Source organism: Myotis davidii, unplaced genomic scaffold (assembly GCF_000327345.1).
Source record: "Myotis davidii unplaced genomic scaffold, ASM32734v1 scaffold217, whole genome shotgun sequence".
Taxonomy (NCBI): Eukaryota; Metazoa; Chordata; class Mammalia; order Chiroptera; family Vespertilionidae; genus Myotis; species Myotis davidii.
Window position 1 is genome coordinate 4698238 of NW_006290034.1, and position 22749 is coordinate 4720986.

General features: G+C 47.0%; 1 protein-coding gene across 1 annotated transcript; it reads right to left on the reverse strand.

Annotated features, from left to right (window-relative positions):
• Positions 1 to 428: 428 nt before the first annotated feature.
• Positions 429 to 22720, reverse strand: AKNAD1 (AKNA domain containing 1). The gene is made up of 13 exons (XM_015563514.1): positions 21544 to 22720; positions 20275 to 20287; positions 19821 to 19966; positions 19664 to 19726; positions 15323 to 15450; positions 12542 to 12698; positions 9901 to 10034; positions 6517 to 6611; positions 3199 to 3321; positions 2999 to 3106; positions 2263 to 2344; positions 1544 to 1673; positions 429 to 814 (listed from the first exon to the last, which is right to left on the reverse strand). The coding sequence occupies exons 1-13, from the start codon at positions 22516 to 22518 to the stop codon at positions 683 to 685; spliced, it is 2286 nt and encodes a 761-aa protein (XP_015419000.1). The 5' UTR covers positions 22519 to 22720; the 3' UTR covers positions 429 to 682.
• Between the last annotated feature and the right edge of the window lie 29 nt (positions 22721 to 22749).

The following is a 22749-nucleotide window of genomic DNA, read 5'->3' on the forward strand; positions in this document are numbered from 1 at the left end:
GTGTGCCCTTTGAAGACCAGACACAAAAGATCACACCTGTGCGTCATTAGGCATCGTGCCCCCCCCCCCCCCACTATCTTGAAGATTAACCCACCTCATTCTTTTCACTGGCTGCAGAGTCTTAATTGTATGACGACATCTGTGTTTATGAATGGCCACATTGGGTGTTTAGATTAGTTCCAGTTGGGTCTGTTCCCATCTGTGCCGCATGGCCATCCTCCCTCACATACCGTGGCCTGTTGGGTGAGTCACCTGTGAAGTAAACAGCTGGTGGTGGAATTGCTGCTCGGGTCAAGTGCGTGTCGAATTTGATAGAATTTGCACCAGTTTGTACTTCCAGCATCAGTGCCTGAGAGCACCTGTCTCCCCCAGCCTCTAATACTGGGTTTGCCAACGTGTTTGTTTTTTGCCATACTAATAACTAAAAGTATGTTTTAATTTCTCTTATGTGTTAGGAATAACAGATTTATTTTAAAATAAATACTTGTTGATTAGAGTATAAGAATCAGAGGTCCCTTTTTTCTCATTTAAGTACCGTTGTGTTCCCCATTTCTTATGGTTTTGGCATTTTCTCTAGAAATTTATCCTTCTAAATTGTGTAATAAGTAAAATAATTTGAGGGGAAGATTAAGTTTTCTTTGCCTTTCTTTTTTTCTCACATCCCCAGTCACCTTGCATCAAACTAGTATTTCAGTCGATTCCTCCATCTCTGTAGTTTGGCGAGATCTTCTGCAATAGTTCTGATCATTTGATCAGTTGTTTCTTTCAAAATGTTGGCTGTCCTCAGGGCATGGTCCAGAGACGTGGCTAAACCCTGCGGAGGACAAGTGCGCCTATTTTAGTCACACACGTTTGCCACTGTTCTTGTTAACTGAGTTCTGTCATCACACACTGCCAGGTGGAATTGGGAGTGCTCTTTTTTCCACCCGGTCTGATTCTGTTTTTTCCACCAGGTCTGTTTCTGTTTTTGAGAGTTGGTTTCCTAGGAAACCAGTCAGAGATGGAAGGTATTTTTTAGGGCAAAGGACAGAAAAAGGACTGACACGTGACTGATGAGCATGAACCAGAGGGTGAGGTCAGAAACCTGCTGGGCCCATTCCCTGCTGTCGAGAAAGAGATCTGAGAAAAGGAAAGTTCTTGGGGCCACTGAAGGGGACTGGGGGACATGACCACTGAGAGGGCAGGGATACCACACATGCGTGCACAAGCCTTGGGAAGTGGCCTGGGATTCGAGTTTCTGATTGGAAAAAATATGTGGCTAGCAGCTCTAAGCCCATTGTCGGCGGAACAGTCCTGAGAGCGGCCAGGGGATCCTGTAGCTGAGGCACTGCCCACAAAGTTTCCCTGGGAACCAGTTTAGGAGTAGCACACACCACGTGGCTGCTCAGACCCTCTGTCTTTAGGTTAGTGCTGAGCACACACTGTTGTTAGCAGAGCATTTGGGTGCTCCGTACTGTAATAATTTAGAAGCCATCAATTTTGTGGTCAGCAAGACCAAACTTACAAGCTGCAAAGATTCTAGAATGTTTTTCTGAGTCCTCACCTCAGATTTCGTTTCTTCGTCATTGCTAACGTTGCTTAAGGATTGGCTTCCAGAAACCCTGCCAGAGTGGAAATGGGGGGAGGATGTAGCTAGGTCTGAAGCGGAGGTCATGGGAGCCTTAAGGGTTTTTCTGGAAGGCAAAAGCACAAGGATACTCGTGTGAAGCGCCACCCTCAGCTCTGGGGTGCAGGGTGCCTGTGTGCTGGTGTGGAGGCCGGCACCCTCCGTGTTGCCGCTGTCACAGTGCCTTGGTGGATGACCGCAGCTGAGCTTCCCACATCAGGGCCTTCCCACATTGGAAGCTCACGTAGACTGGAAGGGTCTCTCTTCCCCCTGTTTCCCTTGCTAGCTCATTCATTTAATCTTTGGAGTTGAGCTTCCCTGAACCCCCGTATTAGATAATAGCACTTTGAGTGGCCTATTCTTGGCACTCACACACAACCTCCTCTTCCCAAAAAGTGAGCTCCCTGAGGGCAGGGACAGAGTCCACAGTGTTTAGCAGCTAGCACAGTGCCTGCTGTGGACGTGCAGATAACGTGGTGAGTGAACACATGAAAGACTGACGTCTTAGCCAGACTTCAGTTTGAATCCGGCTCTCCTACTTAGGATCAGAATCTAGATGATCTTGGGAGGTAATTGAATGCATTAAGCACATAGTATGCACCCAACCAATGGGTAGCCATTCTTGTCGTCATTACTAATGAGAAAGTGATACTTACTTTCCTGGTTTGGGCTCACGCTCATCTTGAGAGGATTTTGAATTTGCTCTCTGGGAACAGATCCAGTTTGGTTTTGAATAAGCTGGAAAATGTTGGTTCTGATTAAATTCAGAGCATCAGAAACGATCCCCAAATCGTGGATATGTGGGTATCATTTCCTGAACTTCTCTATGTGAATGAAACATTTGTTAAAAATTTAATAAATAAGAAAATTGGGGAACATGGGAGACAAAGAAGTTTGTATCAAGTATTCTGAAGTCAGAGAATTCAGGAAAGAAATTCCATTTTTAAAAGGAATTATTAGCAGACAAGAGGCCAGGAGTCTAGGTTCCCTGGGTGCTAGCTGTGCGACCTGGGCATGTGGTCTAACTTTTCTGGGCTCAATGACTTCATCTGAAGGTGGAGGGGTAATGTCTCCCAAGAGGTTGACCCACTTGGATTCCTGAAGTCCCCTCCGACTTAGGGTTCTAAGAGTCAGAAATTAAGTCACTAGGACAATTCTAGAAATTAGAGACTAAACAAAAGATATGTGTATTAAAGTCACCCCTCCTCCGTCCTCTACCTTCCCCTCTTTTTCCTTCCAGGCCTCCTGTCTTACCCTCTGGTCTCTAGGAGCGAGGCTTCCCTCCCCCTCAGGAGTAGCAGACAGGAGAAGAAGGAGCAGTGTGGGTCTCCCAGGCCTGGGAGGGAGACTGGGTTGTTCACAAAGATGGGATCATGGAGGAGGTGTACTTACAAGGTGGAGAATTCTTATTTTCATTTAAAAAGTGGAACTGGACAAAGGCTCTCCCTTTGCTATGATTTAAGTAATTCTGTCCCGGGGTGTCGTATCTGTAATGAAATTCTAAAAAGGAAAGATTAAAAATAAGACTCATTGCCTGGGAACAACAGCTGTCCCCACTTTGACCTCTTTGGAGGCTCCCTGGTCGCCCTGACCTTTAAGTGGTTCTTTCCGGCCGCCTCTGGGGCAGTTGGGAGTCCTAGTACCACAGGTCTCGCAGGTGTTGCTCTGCAGCCCAGCGCCGGGAGCAGAAGAGCCGCGGAGTCCTGTATCGGGACCTGAAGAAACCCGTGACACCAAGGAAGTGTGAGTCTCGGTCGTAGTCATACAATGTGGTGTGGCGAGCAGAGCTCTAGCCGGGCCAGGTCTGCACTAGACACCACAGTATCTTACTTCCCCGTGGTTACCAAGGGGAGTTGCCATCCCAGGAGTGACATTCAGGGTCCCTTCCTGACAGCGGAGAGGTGTTCTGATACGAGAGCCTCCATTTGCCTAGCACTCGTGGGTGCTTGGTAAAGGCCCGCAGAACAGTGGGCCTGTGAGAATTTGGCCCTCAGAGTTATCAGATGATCTTGCATTTAGTCATTTTTCCAGATTTGCCCCAGTAGATCCACATTCTCTTCTCATCCCCTGCTGTGGGCCAGGAGCTCGTGTTTTGTCACCCAGGCGGTTAGAAAGATCGTTTTCCCCAAGGCAGTTCATAAGCCCAGGTAGGAACTTGAATCAGCTGTGCCCTCACCAGTGTCACCCGAGGCCAGTGGTGGAGAGCGTGTGTCTGGTGCAGGTCTAGAACCTGCTTGGCAGTGGGATGCTCCAGGGGATGCCACGGGGTGGGAGCCTGGGCCAGGCAGGTGAGCACGCAGGCTCGGGTGTCCAAGCCGCATCTCAGCTCCAGGAGAGAAGAGGCCGGGACACAGCCTCTGCCACTGCTAGCAGCCACTGCATCCATGAGTTCACTTGTCGGGGACTTGGTCTTTCAAAGTGTAAGTCACAAATGGGAGGAGCTCTAGAAAGGACTCTTTTCTTCCCTGAACCTCACTCAGTGCATAGTTACTGAGTGCCTTCTTGATCCTGAACCCAAGGAAATTACAGAGGACAGGGACTTACCCTGGGAAGGCTGTGTTGCACAGTGAGAGAGAGAGAGATTCAGACAGGCCTGAAGTTGAGGCCTGCCTCTGCCCCTTTGCTGGATGGGTTGACATATGTCCACATATTCTTCGTGTGTGTGTGTGTGCATGCACACATGTGCGTGCAACGTTTTATGATAAAGAGTAACAGGGTTGGGTTACTTTGAAGAATATAGGAAGAAAAGTTACTGAGTCTTTTTAAAAAATATATTTTTATTTCAGAGAGAAAGGGAGAGGTAGAGATAGAAACATCAATGATGAGAGAGAATCATTGATTGGCCACTTCCTGCAAACCCCCACTGGGGATTAAGCCAGGAACCCAGACATGTGGTCTTGACTGGAATGGAACCTGGGACCCCCCCAGTCCGCAGGCCGATGCTCTATCCACTGAGCCAAACCAGCTAGGGCTCCACATATTCTTTTGTTTTGTTTTCCACATATTCTTTGACATGTTATTCAAGAGGTGGGCTGGATTAGTGACTCGCTTCTAACAGAGAGAATAAAGCAGTAGTGATGGTGAATAACTTCCAAACTCAGGTCATAAAGGATATTGACATTTCCAGTCTTGTTCTTTCTCATGGATCCCTTCCTCTGGGGAAGCTGCCTACCAGGTCTTAGTGACACTCTAGCAACCAATGGCCCTATGAGTGACCATCTAGGCAGCAGATTCTCAGCCCCGGTCAAGCCTTCAGATGACATCAGTGCTGGCCAGCACCTTAACTGCAGCCTGGTGAGAGAGACTGAGCCCAAACTACCCAGGTAAGCTGCTCCCAAATCCCTGACCCACAGAAACGCGCTAGTAAGTGTTGGCTGTTCTGAGTCATTATGTTTTGGGGTCCCCTGTTACCCAGCAGTAGGTAATGACACACCACCTCTTTGACCTGGCAAGTCTCTTAATTTTTCTGAGCCACCATTTCCTTATCTCTAAAGATAATTCCTACCTTACATGGGTGTTGTACAGTTAAATTATATATACTACGTCAACAGTTCTCAAACTTTTGATTTTATAACCCTTCTACACACATAAAATTGAGAGCCCTAGAGAACTTCTGCTGAGGTGGTGTGTCCTGCCGTGTACCATGATACACACCATTTTCTGTACCTGTGGAGGAATGTCCCCCTGCACTGGAGAAGAGCTGTCCTCAACAGTCAGTCAGCTTAAGATGGGTGGGTAGAGAAATATCTATAGATAAACTTAAAATCATTTTTGCTTCAATCACTCAGATCTTTCCAAGACTGACTGGGTAGACCAAGGCTTAAAAAAGTTTTTTTTAACTGAAGTATCTAAAAAATATTTTACTTATGGTTATCATTTAAAATGACAATCCATTTCATATTAACAGAACATCTTTTTAACAAAAGCTAACTTTTTGAAATTAGAAGAGTGGCATGCTTTATGTCTTGGCAAGTATCTTGAATATCTGGGTTAATAGAAGACAGCAGGGTTCCATACCTGCATCTCCATTCAGTCTGTTGCAATATTGGCCTTGCAGCAATATACAGTATAGTTAGAAAGGAGAGGACCTCATGGTCCCGGCAAGGGTCTCAGGGACTCCCAGAGGCCTTCGACCACACTTCGAAAAGCTCTACTCTGTTACAGCATCTGGTATATAAGTGTTCAGTGAAACCTATATTTATTATCACAAAATATCTCATCTACAGAGAACAAATAGAACTAAGTGTGACAGAACAGTGAGTTGGGAAACGGCTCTTGGCTAACAGGCGGTATGAAGGTAAGCTCTCTGGGCATAATCCTTGTTCGCTCTCTGGCTCCGGTTCGTCATGTGTAAATGGGGTAGAAGGCTTGGGGGTGATTGTCACACTCAGGAGCTGCCTGAGCAGGCAGGCCCGGGCCCGCCTCTTCCCCACCCAGGGCAAAGCTGCCAGAGGATGTTCTGCTTCCATTCGCATTGAAGAAGGCTCCTAGGACTAAAAACCATTGAATTCCATGCCCTGTGCTTTCTGGGTCTCCTCCCAGCTCTGACTGTCTGTGCTTCTCTGACACGTGCATGGACAAGTGGGCAGCAGATCTCACGCGGTGGGAAACTTATAGGTGTACACGTGGGTCGTGCTGGATGGGTGACACACCCAGGGCCACCCAGGGACCTAGTCTATGCAGTCCTGAGGTGTTGGCCAGAAATAGGTGTGGGCACGTTCACCTACCTGACTACATCTTTTAAATCATTTATTTTTAATTCTTTACATTAAAAAAAAAACATGCAACACCGCAGCCTAGGCAGTGCTATTTGGAGTGGCCAATGGCAAGCTGGCGCCCACCATGAGCAGACCCCACAGGGAAAGGACCTTGGAGACTGAATACCCACAGCCCCAGCCCCCTCAACTTACCGAGAAGTGAGTCTGGATAAGGTGCCTTTTCCTGAAGGGCAAGGGGAAGCCCTCCACAGCTGGTCCTTCTGTGGCCTTTCTCCAGGGTTTGCTTCCTAAAAAGGTGCATAGACCCCATGAATCGTCAGTATACTTTGAATAGAGATAGTGAGCATATTGGTAAAGGGGACATGTCGCGTTTCTTATGTCAGCCTGGACGGTACAGCAGGGGCATGCCGTCCTCCCAGGGGTCCCCTCTGCCTGTCTGTGAGCTTCCCCCTGAGAAGTGGTACCCAGTGCAGCTTAGCCTGATAAGGACATAGTTTCCAAACATTAAAAGTGAATCTGTTTGGCCTTAGCTGGTTTGGCTCACTGGATAGAGCACCAACCAGGACTGAAGGGTCTGGGTTCAATTCCAGTTAAGGGCACATGCCTGGGTTGCAGGCGCAATCCCCAGTAGGGGATGTGCAAGAGGCAGCTGATCAATGATTCTCTCTCATCGACATTTGTCTCTCTCCCTTTCCCTTCCTCTCTGAAATCAGTAACAATATATTTTTTTTTTAAAAGAGGAAATATTGTATTTTTTTAAAAAGTGAATCTGTTCTGCAGAGGATAATATCTAATCAACATACATACACAGTATAGAGATGTAAAGTTTGGAATTATAAAATTTGGAGCTTTTTTCATATTCATGTTTCACAATCAGTTCTTATCGGGGGAAGAAGCTGTGCTGTATGCCACTATGGGTCACATGGCTTCCCAAGAGTCCATAAACGGATTTTGTCCCAGGTTTATGGGTCTAGAGCAGTGGTTCTCAACCTTCCTAATGCCGCGGCCCTTTAATACAGTTCCCCATGTTGTGGTGACCCCCAATTTCATGGTTACAAATTGAACATAATTAAAGCATAGTGATTAATCACAAAACAATATGTAATTATATATGTGTTTTCCGATGGTCTTAGGCAACCCCTGTGAAAGGGTCGTTAGACTCCCAAAGGGGTCACGACCCACAGGTTGAGAACCACTGGTCTAGAGGCTGGGGGACATCTGAGCTTAATTTTATCAGTACAGGCCACCAGGGGGCATCAGAAAGATGCCCTACAATTGTCATTTACCAGCTGCTTGCTCTGACCTGTTGCTTCAGACTCCCTCCTTCACAGAAATCCTAACTCCTTCAAAGGAATCCCACAAACATTCTTAAAGCTCTCGCTCAGCCCCTGGGGACAGTAACAGCCCCCGGGGAAGGTGCTCATTCCTCGTGTGGAGGCGCCGTGCCCAGGGATCCTGGCCCGAACGGGTGAGGCAGGGCTGAGACCGATTCCCAGGGAGGGTCTGAGGTGCTGCTTGGCACCAGCGGGCAGGTCTTGCTGTGCCTGTGGGGTTGGGGCTGGGAAGCCAAGCCTTTCCCCTCCTCTTGGAAAAACACTCTGTCCTCCTGAGTCACACTTCCTCACACCCCATTTTCTCTCTCCACCCCTCCGCTGGGGCCTCTGAACATCTGCTCTCCAAAGTGGGAAACTTGGATCTCACTCTAGTGAGTTCATTCCAACACGACTTTCTTTTTCTGCCTCTTAAGCGTCTCTGTGCGCTGAAATCTTCCTGCCAAATGTAACAGCTCAGGGCAACTCTACTTGAGAAGACAGTCTTAGCGGCTTAAATCCAGTCCTGCCGCAGAAACAACACAAAGGGATAAGCATTTGCATGCAGCATCTATGCCATTTACCTGCATGCAGACACACCACCCTGCAAATGCCCTGCAGCATCCTGTCCATCAGTAAGCTTTACAAGGAACACACCCCACCTGCGAGCTCCTGCTAAAAGAGCGAAGAGGAGCCCTCTGCTCAGTTCATTCCTCGGGGACTATTACGGCACTGACCGAGATTGCAGTTTGTAACTCATGTCTGCCTCCTCCCTCCCCAGCAGTAGCTTCACTGTTAGGTCTGATTTTATACTTGGTTGTGCTTTTCTCTCCATCTTGTCCATCAGAGAAAAGTATATTTAGTCTAGAACACTGGTCCCTCTAGGTCTATGCTAGGAATTTGGAAGAGAAACATTTAGTACCTTATGAATGCTTGATGAAAATGTTCTTTAAGCATAAAAAAATTTTATACTTAATAAAACCTAAAAATCATTCAGAATCTAGGTTTAATTCTAGAAATACAAACAGTGGGCAGGGATGACTGGGGAGTAAGCTATATTTAGTCTAGAGCACTGGTCCCTCTAGGTCTATGCTAGGAATTTGGAAGAGAAACATTTAGTACCTTATGAATGCTTGATGAAAATGTTCTTTAAGCATAAAAAAATTTTATACTTAATAAAACCTAAAAATCATTCAGAATCTAGGTTTAATTCTAGAAATACAAACAGTGGGCAGGGATGACTGGGGAGTAAGCACATCAGTGCCCCTTGTGTTTAGAGTCAGAGCTGATGACGGACATGGCGGTTTAAAGTCCTGAGCCTCATCAGGTGACACCAGTAGATGTTAGCACACACACCTTGCTGTGTCCCTTGTAGGGAGCGGGAGGCAGAAACTCAATGGAACACTTATGACGAGTGCGGTTCCCGTGGGGAATGCTTTCTTTCAGGAAACCCCAGTCTGTCAGCCTCCTCATCTGCTTCTATTCGTCCATTACGGGCATGTAACAGCAGCTGCCAAACAGCTCTGCCCTCCATGCTCCTGACCTTCCCAAGGTAGTTAGCCAGGCTTTGGCCCCAGTCCATGGAAGCTTCAAATAAATGATGCTGAATTCACATGGGCCAGCAGCTGCTCCAATGAGCATTTCCAAAGCATTACGGGTGTCTACGTAGGGTTTTATGTCTGTGTGCGTGATTTATAACTTGGAAGATTTCATGCCGAGTGATGGGAGAAGTAAGCCCTGAGGTGTGGGATAATGTTTATTTCTGGTGGGACCCGGGAGCAGAGGGGGAACCCAACAGGGAATTTCCCTCATCCCAGTGGGGTGGTGGTGGAGAGCCGGTGGACAGGGGTGTGTGACACTATCCCACCTGGCAGTGTTCCCAGGAGCCCTCAGGACAGACCCCCCTCCCTGTGCTGTAGCCGAGATTCTCCCCCAGGGGCTCATCAGGATCACCCGGGAGATGTAAACAAGAATTCCTCCCAGGCCCCACCCTGGCAAGGATGTCACAGTAGGTGGGGCTGAGGCGTGTGCATGATTTAAACATCTGCCCGATGACTTTGATGCTGTCCCCAGTGGAGAACCACAGCCACAGGGACTTGTACATGGGAGGGAGGCTGGCTGTGTGCCCAGCCCCGAGGTCTGCGGTTCTGTAACTGGGCCAGTGGCTCTGGCAGCTGGTCAGCGAGCTGACGCCCACGCTCACTGGAGGCATTATTCTAGGCCCGGCTCCCACCCACCCGGCAGCTTAGCAGCCAGAAGCCCTCACCATTCGAGGACCCGGTGGCAGAAGGCACAGCTCCGGCCGGTTGTCTCTGCACATTGCTGCCTTCCGGAGGCGGAGGTGTGGCGGGGGTCCTGCACCACAAAGCACACAGATGCAGCTGTGACCCAGGAAGTGACTCACCCCCTGGCTGCTCACATTCATGCACAGCTCTGCCCAGCAAGCAGCCCAAGCTCGCTGCTCACCATCGCAGGCGGCTCGGTTCTCACTCCTCCCTCGGTGGGTCTGTGCTGTAGGCCAGGACTTAGAGAAAGAACCTTCAACACAACATACTGTCTTCTTCCCTCCCCCAAGCAGATTTTTAAATCTCATGTACAGATGAGAGGGTATTCTTCCCTTTTTCTTACCCTTTGGTTTCACCAGAGGACGAACAGATGTTAGAAGCTAATTTTAAATCAATCAATCCGACCATCAGTTAGTAGAGCTCTGAAAGCTTTTCCAAAAAATACAATCCACTAAGAATTACAACCAAGTTTAGGGAATTAGTACCACCCCCACTTCAAAAAAAAAATGGCATTACTGGCCTGAAAGGGCTGACACCACCTAGCCTGTATTTCTTACGGTGGTTTCACCCTTTTCAGGGGTGGGGAACCTTTTTTCTGGATATTTATAACATCATTTGAGGGCCATACAAAATTATCAACTTAAAAATTAGCCTGCTACACTTGGTCAAACATTTAATTAGCTCACCCTAATGTCTCGGCAGGGCCAGACCAAATGATTTCCTGAGCCTTCTACAGCCCACGGGCTGGACCTTCCCCGCCGTGCTCTAGGGGAACAGAAGAGAAACGCACCCTTCTCACCGTGATAAACAGTGCCGGCACAAGCAGCATTGTGCAGATAGCTTTTTCCGTGTTTGAATGACTTCCTTAGGAAGTGTCTGGGTCAAAGGGTACGAACATGTTTGTGTGATGACAGGAACTGGCAAATTGCTTTCCACAACAGTGGGAATTACACAGCCACCAACAATGTGGGTCACTCAGTGGCCACACCTTCCACTGCATCAGGAATGATCAGTTGAAAATGTTTTTGTTAATTTAATAAGGGGCGGCACCCTGCGTTCATGAGCGTTTCCTCTGCTATTAAAGGAGGTAAGCGTTTCCCAGCTGCTTGCTTATTATAGTTGTATTTCCTACTTGCGACTTTTTAGTTCACAATTTTTGCCCGTTCGTTTTGGGGAAGGTTTCAGTGTTTCCTTATGACGAAAACAAACATTTGTTGACTGCTCCTGTGCCAGGTGCTTCTCCGGTAGCCTCCTTATTCCTTCCCACCACCCTGGGCCATTGTTCCCATTTTAATGATGAGTAACCTGAGGCTCAGAGAACTTAAGCAACCTGACAGGTCACCCAGAGTAGCAAGTAACACACAGAGCTGGGATTTGCCCCTTTCCCCAAATGCTGTGTTCTTAAGCACAGTCCTGCTCCTTAGAGCACTTTGTGTACTAAAAATCTCGATACTGAACTTGATTTGCACTTAATATTTTCCCAGTTGTCTGGTCTAACTCTGCAGCTGGGCCTTAAAATGAATGAGATTTTGCCAGGAAGCTAGGTGTTTTGAGGATGTGAACATGCTTCTTTGGAAAGGCTAACATTTATACAGGGTGGGGCAAAAGGTTTACAACGTTCCTTTGGAAATTAAAACAATAATTGATAAAAAATTAATACATAGCCCTAACTGGTTTGGCTCAGTGGATAGAGAGTTGGCCTGTGAACTGAAGGGTCCCAGGTTCGATTCCGGTCAAGGACATGTACCTTGGTTGTGGGCACATCCCCAGTAGGGGGTGTGCAGGAGGCAGCTGATAGATGTTTCTCTCTCATCTATGTTTCTAACTCTCTATCCCTCTCCTTTCCTCTCTGTAAAAATCAAAATATATTTTTTAAAAAATTAATACATAATACAAGAATAAGCACTGTTTTACACATACAACTGTAAACCTACTTTTGCCCCACCACTGTGAATAATGCTCAACATGTTGTCCTTGACTCTGACAAAAACCTATTCAACTTTTGAACGTCAGCCGCAGGCTGTGCCTTCACATACCGGCTGAAACCAAAGAATCAAGTTAAGGCAATTATCCAGACAATTCAGTTTCTCAGAATTTAGTCTGAAATGTTCCAATAGTTGAGGCTACAAAAAGTAAAAAGTGTAGAAAGACAGTGGTGATGGATTGGAATTCCTAATATTGCATCTTTAGACAATCCAAAAGAATTTAGCTTGCGAGAAAGGAAATGCAGATGTGGACTCATGGAAATAGCTCTTGCACTGAGAGTGTCATTCTCATTTGGAAGAGTGAGTACAAAACCATTAAAAAGAAAAATTATTTCTTCCAGGCACGATCCACAGAAATATTACTATCCGTCCTGAAGAAATAGCTCTTCAGCAGTTCATTAGTATAAACTACATTGCTGCAGCCTAAACTAATGAAAGGTTTTAAAAACCAAAACTTGAAATAGCTTCTAATTTTTACAAGCTGGTTCCATTGAAAATAATATGATTCATGGGACTTTGGGAAGTTAAATTTTATGAAATATTAAAGTAGAATTTTGTAATTCCATGAATGCGTATGCTATAAATGCACAGGACCCGGGATTCCTGGCATGGAATTGGGCTGTAGGTTATGCATTACCTCATCTGAGGGTGGAGAGGATGCGGATGGCAGGCCACCTTGGGGGGTTGGCGAACGCTCGGGAAGAGAGCCAGCTGAAGTGTGTTTGCCTTCGTCAGCCTTCCCTTCAACATCTTCAAGTAGCATCTCCATCCTGGAGACTTCACCTTCCGCTTTCCTAAATGAACAGAAGGCATCGTGTGGGGCATGCAGTCAACATTCTAACGAGTAACAGCAGGTCTTGACCATGGCGTTGATCTATGTTATTAAATGGCCTGTCCTCAGAAAGGACCCATAACGGACACCTGCCCTGATGGGCATCCTGTTTCAGTGTCACTTGAAAGGCCTGGGCTCTGATCCCTGTTTTGCTCTCCATTGGCTGTGCATCCTCAGGCAAATCACTTAATCTTCCTGTGCTTCCAATGTCTCAAGTTTAACAAAAAAATGTGTCACATCTACATGAAGAAAACAAGCTCCTGGACCCAAATACTCACTGCAAAGGCTTTAATTCCTCCCAAACTAATCTGTAAATTCAACACGATCCTGAACAAAATTCTAATGGAATTTTCTTAAGGACGTCTGGTGAGCTGATGATAAAGTTTTAATAAAAGAGTGCAAGAATAGCTAAAGAAAGTTTAAACAGGAGGAAACATTTCAGAATCTATACTAAACTCCAGTAATTTAAACTGTGTGGTTGACGTAGGAGTAGATACCTAGGTCAGTGGAATGGAACAGACCCGTCCCGTTACCCATGGAGATTTCGTATACGATAACATGGCTTTTTCCACCATGGGAAAGGCTGGCCTGTTCAGTAAGTGGTGGGACTAGGATCTCAGCATGAAAAACCATATTGATAATCAAATAAGATATGGGGAAATGTGTTCTGCCCTGGCAGGCAGAAGAGAATGAAGAGCGGACAAGGAGAGACTGAACGTGTGAAGGAAGAGAAACGCTGAAGCAGGCTGCAGGTCGTGGGAAGAGATGGGGCTGGAGAGGCCGCAAAGTGAGTGAAGGAAGAAAGGTGTGTGTGTGTGTGTGTGTGTGTGTGAAAACATGCAGATTTGGAGACAGAGAAAAGATATTTTTGAGGGAATTTATCTTTTCTGTAAAACCAAAGACGATAATACCAGGGCTTGATGGAGGTAGAATCCCATTTCTTGGCCCCTTGGTTTCGGGTGTTGGTGTGTGTGAAAGATTCAAACAACTTCCAGACAACATTCTAACAAACAAGATGCATTAAATCCAAACAGTTATTTTTGCATCTTACCTTTGAAAGGCAATAATAAGAAGGTTTTTATAAGAGTGCAGCAGTTGACTTCAACAAGCGATTAGCTGATGAATCTGCAGAATTCTTTCTCTACAGAAAAAGCTATCTGCAATGGCCTTTGGTCTCAGGGCTTAGAAGCTTCTTGACATACCAGCCCCTCCAGGGCATGGGGTTCTGCTCATTGACAGGTTACGCCCATGTGAGAGCAGGAGGACCAGCCTGGGACCGAGCAGCGTCTCTTGCCCGAGGTGGTGTCACTGAGTTTACTGAGCTCGCCCGTGTGGAAGCTTCTCCTGTGTATGGGATATAATTGCAGTTGGGACTCTGTTGGCTTATGCTGGGGCCAGGCAGTGTGGGTGTAACTGGGATATAAATAAGGCCTGGATTGCATAACTTTGGTCTTCATGTGCACTGAGGCCTGTCTTTAAAACCCCTGCCAACAGTGGGATTCCTTGGAAAATAAATATCCTTACTCTTTTCGTTCTTAAACAAATAGAGAAAGCATATGGAGATCTTTTTTTAAAAAGGCTTTGGAGGGAAAAATCAATATTAAAAAACCCCATCCTTGCTGTCTAATTAGTTGGTATTGAAATAACAGTAGACAGAGGTTTCATTCATTTTTTTGAAAAAGTAAAATTGTACTTTGGGGGAAAAAAGCCTCAGGATGCAAGTGCTAAAAAATAAGCCATTAAACTATTTTGGCATCAAGAATGATTTGTGTTAAAATGCTAGGAATAGAAAGAGCTGACCTTACGAATATTAAGCCCACTGAATGGATTCTTTTAATTCATAGCAGGAAATTATATGGAAACAATCCGAGCCTTGATTCCTGGAATACATCTTAAAGCTATTTGGGTTGGAAAGAGGATTGTGGTGCCATAAAAATGGCCAGTTGGAAACTTCAGTGTAAGTATGCATCCAAGATTCTAATGTGGATTTGCTCAGGAATCACTTAAGTTTTAACATTTTCCCTTTATCAGGATTTGTGGGTCCCTCACCCCAACATTAACCAACCTGACAACAATCCTCTCCAGCCCACTGCCCCTTTGAAATGGTCTGTGGATGAGAAAGAAAGGGGGGGGAAGCGGGGGGGAGTGGGGCAGGAGAGAAGAACCAGGCAGGAAAAATAAGGGCAAGAGGGGGTGAGGGAGACAACAGGAGCGTGGAGAGGGAAGGGCCTCTGGGTTAGACTGTGAGCCCTTCCACGGTCTTCTTGTGCTCTTCTGCGTCTCAGAACCAACTCTAATGACATCCACGAAATGCAAGATGGCGGCACATTGTCTCCACCAGGAGACAGCTGTTCACTCTGGACACGTCATCTGGTCATCACCTAGCACAGGACCTTCCGCGTAGCAGGAATTCCTCACTGTCTTTGGCATGCGGTGACACCTACTCATTGGTGGCAGGGGTTTTACTGACCCTAGACCTTTCTGGGCCTTTCGTGGCTCCCAGGCACGAAACCAGCAGCCACATCCGCGTCCCACCTGAAGAGATCTCTTCTCCAACCCTTCCACCTCTCACAGTTTAAACCTGACCTTTTGGGGTCATAGTCACTGACAGCTGGGGATTTAGGCTTGTGGACTTGCTGTTCCAAAGTCAGCTGCTCCTCAGCCACAAACTCCTGCTTCAGCAGTTCCAGATGTGCCTGCAGTTTCTGCAGCTCCTGTGGCAGAGAAGGCACTGGCATCATTCCCATGGAACCCTGCGCATGGAGTTGTTCCCCCAAGCCCGTGAGGGTGTGCCCTACAGTAATGCAAAACAGAGCCGTCATCCTTCTCCTGGCCATTGCTTTGTTTTGGAGTCTGACATCTAAAATTCAGACAGGGGCCTTCTCCACATACCACCCTCCCTCGTAGCACAAAGCTGAAAAGTTCAGTGTTTCTGATTTCTCTCCCAGAACCCACTCGGAGCCTCTTGATGGGACATTATAATAACCCTGTATATTTGCAGAATGATTTTTAGCTTCTAGAATACATTCTGTTCCTTTTCTTACTTAACTTACTCATCAGTGTTGTAGATGTTGCAAAGTAGATTTATTACCCTGATTTTATAGAGGAGGAATGTGGAGCACTAAGGAATAAGTCTGATGCCACATAGATCTTACAAGGGAACTGAGCTTAGGGAACCTGGCTTTGAGTCTCTGGCATTTAGAGGGTGAGATGAAGAAGGAACAGCTGGGAGTTTAGCCCCAAGCTGTAATGGGTCTTCCAGATGTCACCACGTCACCACATGCAGCCTCACACAGGTGCCTGTGTAAACCGTGCAGGTCAGGGTCTTGTCTGGAAGTATAGAGACTTTAGCCCTACAGTCCCAGCCGCTAAACATTCCCTGATCAATGTCTACATCTGGCCCTGGGCTGGATCGGAGTACTTTGCCATGGCTCAGTGGAAGAGGTGAGACTGAAGTCAGGCTTGAAGGGTACTCAGGAGGGCCTGGACCAGGCAGCACTCATGAAAATGGAGGGGAGAGGATGAATCAGAGATTCCCCAGGGCAAGAAAAGGATCAGGAGTTAAAGGATCAGACCACCAGGGTTCAAGTTCAGACTCTGTCCCCTACTAATTGTATGATTTTAGTGAACTTGAACTCTAAACTTCAATTTTTTCATATTGTGAAAATTAAATGAGCTAATGCTTAGTGTCAGGAGCATAGTACATACTCAACAGTGGGTAGCTATCATTATTATTATTAACAATGGGTAAAGAAGTTTGGAAACATTGGCTATTGGGTGTAAAAAAAAGGCAAGTGTGGTAAATATTTTCCATTTCTCCCCCCAGATCCATCCTCCATCCTTCTCCGTGCTCCACCCAGGAGGCTGACCTTCCATAGACATCAACAGGAGGGAAGAACTGAAGAAGGATGAGGTAGGGGTCTTTGTTTCCCTGATTTCCTCCTGCAGGTATCATCATGCACCAAGTGTGTCTCTACCAAAAGCCACAGAGCTTGTCAGCTACTCCTACAGCTACAGCTACTCTCCTTGGGCTGGAGTATCTGTTCTTCCTCTGTCCCTAACCTTGCCCACACTGTTGTTAAATGATGGCTTATTAAACTCTCCTCGATTGCTCATTGGAGCAGGCCACCTAGTTCCTACCAGGCCGCTGATTCTATAAACCTCACAGTCAATGATCCCCTCCCCTCCCCTCCCCTCCCCTCTCAGGTCCCAACACAAATCCCCACATGCCCTTGAACATCAGGAAGAAACGTCCTGAGTCGAGGCTTCAGAAGGCCAGTGTTTTGAACCAGTTCCCCCTGCTTTGCTCGGCCCCTTAAAATTCTGTGTTCTGCCCTAGCCGGCTTGGCTCAGTGGATAGAGTGTCAGCCTGCGGACTGAAGGGTCCCAGGTTCAATTCCGGCTAAGGGCACATGCCTGGTTGCGGGCTCGTTCCTCAGTACAGGGTGTGCAGGAGGCAGCCAATCAATGATTCTCATCATTCATGTTTCTCTCTCTCCCTCCTTCTCCCTTCCTCTCTGAAATCAATAAAGAAATATATTTTTAAAAAAATTCTGTGTTCTCCCAGTTCCTAAAAGCCTGGGTTTTTGGAGTTTGCCTTTGTCATTCACTCCTTAATTCCCCCAATCTGACTTCCATAGACCCACCACTTTATTGAAACCGAGCTGCCAAGGTCCCTCGTGACCTCCGGGTTGCCAAACCCAAGGCACATCATGCATTCCTTCCTTCCTTCCTTGAACATTTGAGGGTGTGGCTCACTCCCTACATCTTAACGCTGTCTTTTCTCTGGGCCTCTGCAACTCGGCCCCTTCCAGGGCTGCCTTGGCCTTTAGAGTCACTCCTCACAGTCTCCTTGGGGGACCTTGCTTCTTTCACCTGCCCTGGATGGCTGTTTCCCATGATTCTAACCTCGGACTTCACTGCTTACGCTGTGTCTTTGCCTAGGTAACCTCATACACCCCATAGCTTCAACCCACAGCTACACTCAAGTTTACATTTCTGGCCCAAACAAGCCCATCGTTCTAATTGCCTCCTGGACCTCTCCAACTGGAAATCCCACAGGGAGCTCACAGTGTCACAAACGGAACTGGCCTCCTGCCTGCCTCCCACACCATTCTGAACTGGACCCTCCACTTTTATTCCTGACCTCAATTGTCCAAGCTACCAATCTGAAATTCATCCAAGCCTCCTCCCTCCCTTTACTCACCCCTTTCAATCTGCCCCCGCTTCCTTACCCCTTAGATTTGTCCCTTCTCATCCTTATTGCCAGCCTTGGTTCAGGTCCTCATAACGTGTTCCCTGGATATGACTTCCTAGCCAGTCTCTGTCCCTACAGTCTTGCCCCCTTGGTGTTTGCTTTTACTTGATTTTAAGTCCCCCAGGCTGCCCATCACTCAACCTCAGGATGAAATCCAAGCTCCCAGTGTGGTTTAAAGGGCTTTAATGATCTAGCTGTTGTCTACCCTTCTAGTCTTGTCCATTCCTCCCTTCACCACAAGTACCCTGGGCTCCATCTGGTCAATTGTTGCACCATGTGGTTCCTCATACGCTCAGCACTTTCCTTCCTGGACCATGGCACCTGCTGGTTCCTTTTCCTGGACCACCCCTTGCTCCCTCCTCTGCCAAGCTTACCTAGATTCCTCCTACAATACCCAGCTCAGAGTCCTCCTAGGAAGCCCTCTAAAGCGCCTTGCTCTGACTAACAAGGGTGAGCCTCTTCCCTGCCGCCCTTAGCATCACCTATAACCTTTCTCAAGCTTGTGTCACTTGTCTATTTACCCACCTGTTCCTAGGAGACTATCCGCCGCTAGAAAAAGAAATAGTTTCATCATCTCCAAATGCCTGGTAGAGAGTCTGGGACATGGGAAGCACCAATAAGTGTTTGTTGAATGAATTAATGAGTTATTTAATTAGTGTGATGAATGAATGAGTAAGGAACGTCTCTTAAGGTTCGGATCCTCCCAGTTTTGTGCCGTCGGGGCTCCGAAGCACAGCCTCCCTGAGCTTTGCTGGTGCTCTTCACATCAGGACTTGTGACCATGTCTTGCGGTTGACCCAGTGGCCTAGACTACATCTCCCACTTTGCACATTTCTGGCTCTCACAGTCTCAGCGTATTGCCCCATTGCCAGGCTCCACCCCCACTTCCCGTGACCCGGGCACTGATGAACAAGGCTGTGGTGGTTACAATATAAATGAGTGACTTGATTAAATACAACCAGCAAGGATGTGGAACCCAAAGATTTTGACCTGAAAGCACAGCTTCAGGATCAATTTTAAGTTTTTGAAGTGTTATTATATATTGAGTTGCCAGATCCTGGTAATTCTTATAACCTACACCCCTGGGACCCATCGACTCTGGATGGGCTTGGTGATCCTTTTAACAGCTGGTGTGCTGGTCTCTTGGACCTGCCCTGGTCTCAGATTTATTACGGGGCAACCGGTGAAGAAAAACAGCGAACAGCCATACGTAATAGATCCCCTGAGAAAGAGAGAGGGCTGAGCACATAGAGGAATTCTAAGCTCTTTTCGTTCCTGTAACAAGAAGCCCCAGCCCTCAAATAATCAGTGAGACCTGAGCCTCAGCACTTCGGGAAGGAGAATGGGGGATGGGAAGATGGTGAAGGGAAAGAAGAAATCTCATAAACATTAGCACAATTCTGTTCGAGCTTCCATATAACCAGCTTGAAATATGTTATTAAGAACATATTTAATGCTTAATTCAATTTGATTTAGCATTCTAGGGAGTTATATATGTATGACCAACGCCAGGCCTCTGGGGGCTGTTCAGCCATGGGCACAGGTCACTGCCCTTAACCCCTGGCAGAACGTTTCCACCCGAGCACCTCCACTGCCCCCTGCAGAGAAGGCCTGGTGGTGGGCAGCCCTTGTACTTTCCCGTGTCAGATTCCCCAGGAAAGACTTATTACCAGCCTCTCGTCTTGCTCGTAGTTGGGGGAGTCCTGTACTAGGCTTCTGGAAAATTCTTGCACCTGCAGTGAAAAAAATGCAATATTTCATGAGTGGCATGGTATCTTATATTTGAATTTGCTCACTTCTACTCTTCATAATCTTTAAAGGTATTACTTTAGTCTTCAGCTGATCAGTCTGTTCTTTTAGCTTCTGGCACATCTCTCTCCCTTGGGATATCTTCTGGAATATGGAAGAACTCAAGGAAGGGTCTTTCTGAGAGGTTGATGACAGCTTCCAGGGGCATGTCTCAGATCCTGTTCCTATAGAAGAGAGAATAAGTTGGGCTACCGTTCATCTCAAGTTCACTGCAGATTTATTAAGTCCTGAAAATGGAAGTTGGTGGCAATCACCACCATTTGCTATTTAAAAATTTTTTCTAAACGTGTATCTAAATGAAAGAGGTTGAAAAACGCTTGTACCTGTGAGATGTTCTTGGTGGCTGTGTGTTGCAGGCTTCATCTGCATAATTAAAGGATAAGAAAGTGTTACTGTTGATAGTGATCAAGGACGCCATTATTCAGAATGGCTGATGGTTCTGGTCCTCCAGGTTGCATCAAGGCTGAATCACCTCCCACACTGATCTGTGGGTGGCCCAGGGCAATTACTTATCACCGTAACCCTCAAGTTCACAGCAGGAAAGTGGGGACAGTAACAGAACCTATTCCTGGGGTCCTTATGAGGAGTAAGTGTTAAGTACTTAGACTCAGGCATGTGGTAAGCACTGAGTACACATTAGCTGTTAATACTATCGTGTCTGATGCTATTATATGAAACATGCAAACATTTCTCCTAAAACTAGACCACAAGCCCCATAAGGCCTTCTCACCAGGTCTGTTGCTCTCACTAACACCAAACTCATGATAGCCACACCCTAGAGAAGAACATAAAATAGTGTGCATTACGTTCCATAACGGGTGTCAAGACAGCGATTTTTACCAGGACACGCCCCTTTCTGCTCACACAGGCGGGACAGGAGTTTACATTCCAGAGTGATTCGCATTGAGGGGCTGCCCATCACTCACAGCACACAGAGCTCAGAAACAGGCCAGTGCCAGCAGCTAAACCAGTGGTTCTCAACCTTCTGGCCCTTTAAATACAGTTCCTCATGTTGTGACCCAACCATAAAATTATTTTCGTTGCTACTTCATAACTGCAATGTTGCTACTGTTATGAATCGTCATGTAAATATCTGATATGCAGGATGGTCTTAGGCGACCCCTGTGAAAGGGTCATTCGGCCGCCAAAGGGGTCGCGACCCACATGTTGAGAACCGCTGGAAACGGTTGTGGTCTCACCAGGCTGACGATTATGAATGTCTCAGTAACATGATGGGTTTGGAACCTATAGAGTCCAGTTCTCCAACCTGAAAGGACTAGAGAAGCCCAGCCAGCGTGGCTCAGTGGTTGAGCATCTACCTATGAACCAGGAGGTCATGATTCAATTCTAGGTCAGGACACATGCCCGGTTTGCAGGCTCAATCCCCAGAGAGGGGCGTGCAGGAGGCAGGCGATCAAAGATTCTCTCTCATCATTGATGTTTCTCTCTCTCTCTCTCTCCCTCTCCCTTCCTCTCTGAAATCAATGAAAACATATTTTTAAAAAAAGATGGGGAAACTCAAATTCCAGGTGGGAGAATTTGGATTTAATTCTACGATGTGTTATTGTTATTCCAGCCCCTGCTTCTCATGAGGCACCCAGTGGTCTTCTGAGAGGTCACAGAACTCGCTCAGAACTGGAACAAGAACCTCAGACCTGGAACAGGTGTCAGTCACCTTCCAGAGACCGGCTGTGGCACAGAGGAGCGGCCTGGGCCTGTTTCCGGAGGCGACTTCTCTTACCTCTGTCTGCTGGGAGCGGTCCCCAGTCTTCCTTTCCTGCTCTTCCTTCTCAGCATGGTCTGGCCTAGCCATGCCTTCTGGAATTTCTTGCCCAAGAGCTAACCCAGCTCTCAGTTCAGGAGAAAAGCTGGCTTGTTTATCTGTTAGAAGCGGTTTATCAATCGTATTATTTTTAGGGATTTTCACTTGGGGAGCAACACTAGAGCGATCAGAGAACCGGTAACAGACGTGGCCATATTTGAACCCAGGGCCTGATCTTGTGTTTTCCGTCTGCAGTTTCTGCCCTTGGCAGCCTTTTTGTTTATTGCTTGGACTCTTGGATTTAGTTAGAAAAGTGGAACTTTGTGGAAGGCTGCCGTCTCCCGCAGCCACTGGCTCTTCTGTCTCAGAGGTGTTTTCTGCTGTCATGGTGGGGCAACAGCTGGGCTCACTGCCCATGTCACCTTCCCTCAGGGGGTTGAGCTGGTCAGCGAGTTCTGGGGTTGGTTCTTTTGGCCAAAAACTCTTAACATAATGCAAAATAAAACTTTTAACAATGGCTTCATCAAGACTGTCCGCACCGGAGACCTCTGGGAGAGTTTCACAATGACTGCCTTGGCCTTTTAAAAGCTCCTCTTTGGAAAAATGATGCTGCAAAACATCAGAAAGGTCTGACTTTGAACGGTCCCCTTTCTTAGCTGGGATGTGAAGAGTTGGGGGGCAGCATTGCTCTTCATCAGATTTTTTCTTGGCAGCGTGTTCAGTCGTTTTACCCAGAGTCATAACCGTGCCTGCATTTCTGCACGTCCCTTCATGGGCAGTCCTCTCTTGAGGGTCCTCTGCTGTTGGAATCACTCGATCTGAGACACCCAGGATGTTGTTTTCCGAGGAAAAATTGTGATCAGCATGTAGCTTAGTTTGGGAGAAACCCCCATCGTCAGGGAAGCCCTCCCGTTGCTTGGAAGCCTTACGCTCTGAGAAATCAGCCTTGTCCATGGGCAGCCGGGCCTTTGTCCTTGTGCTCGTCCTTGATGTTCTCAGTTATGCCAACAGAGCCCCTGGTTTTCAGTGACTGTCTTCATTGTCTGTCCTGTTCTGTGCGAAAGGAGAAGAGCCTGGTTGTTAAATATATTAGAATAATGTGTGGAAGTGGGCTGTCCCAGTGTCCGAGCCAGAACAAAGTGGGTGCTTCTCACTTAGAACAACTCAGTGATAATCGTGAAGGCA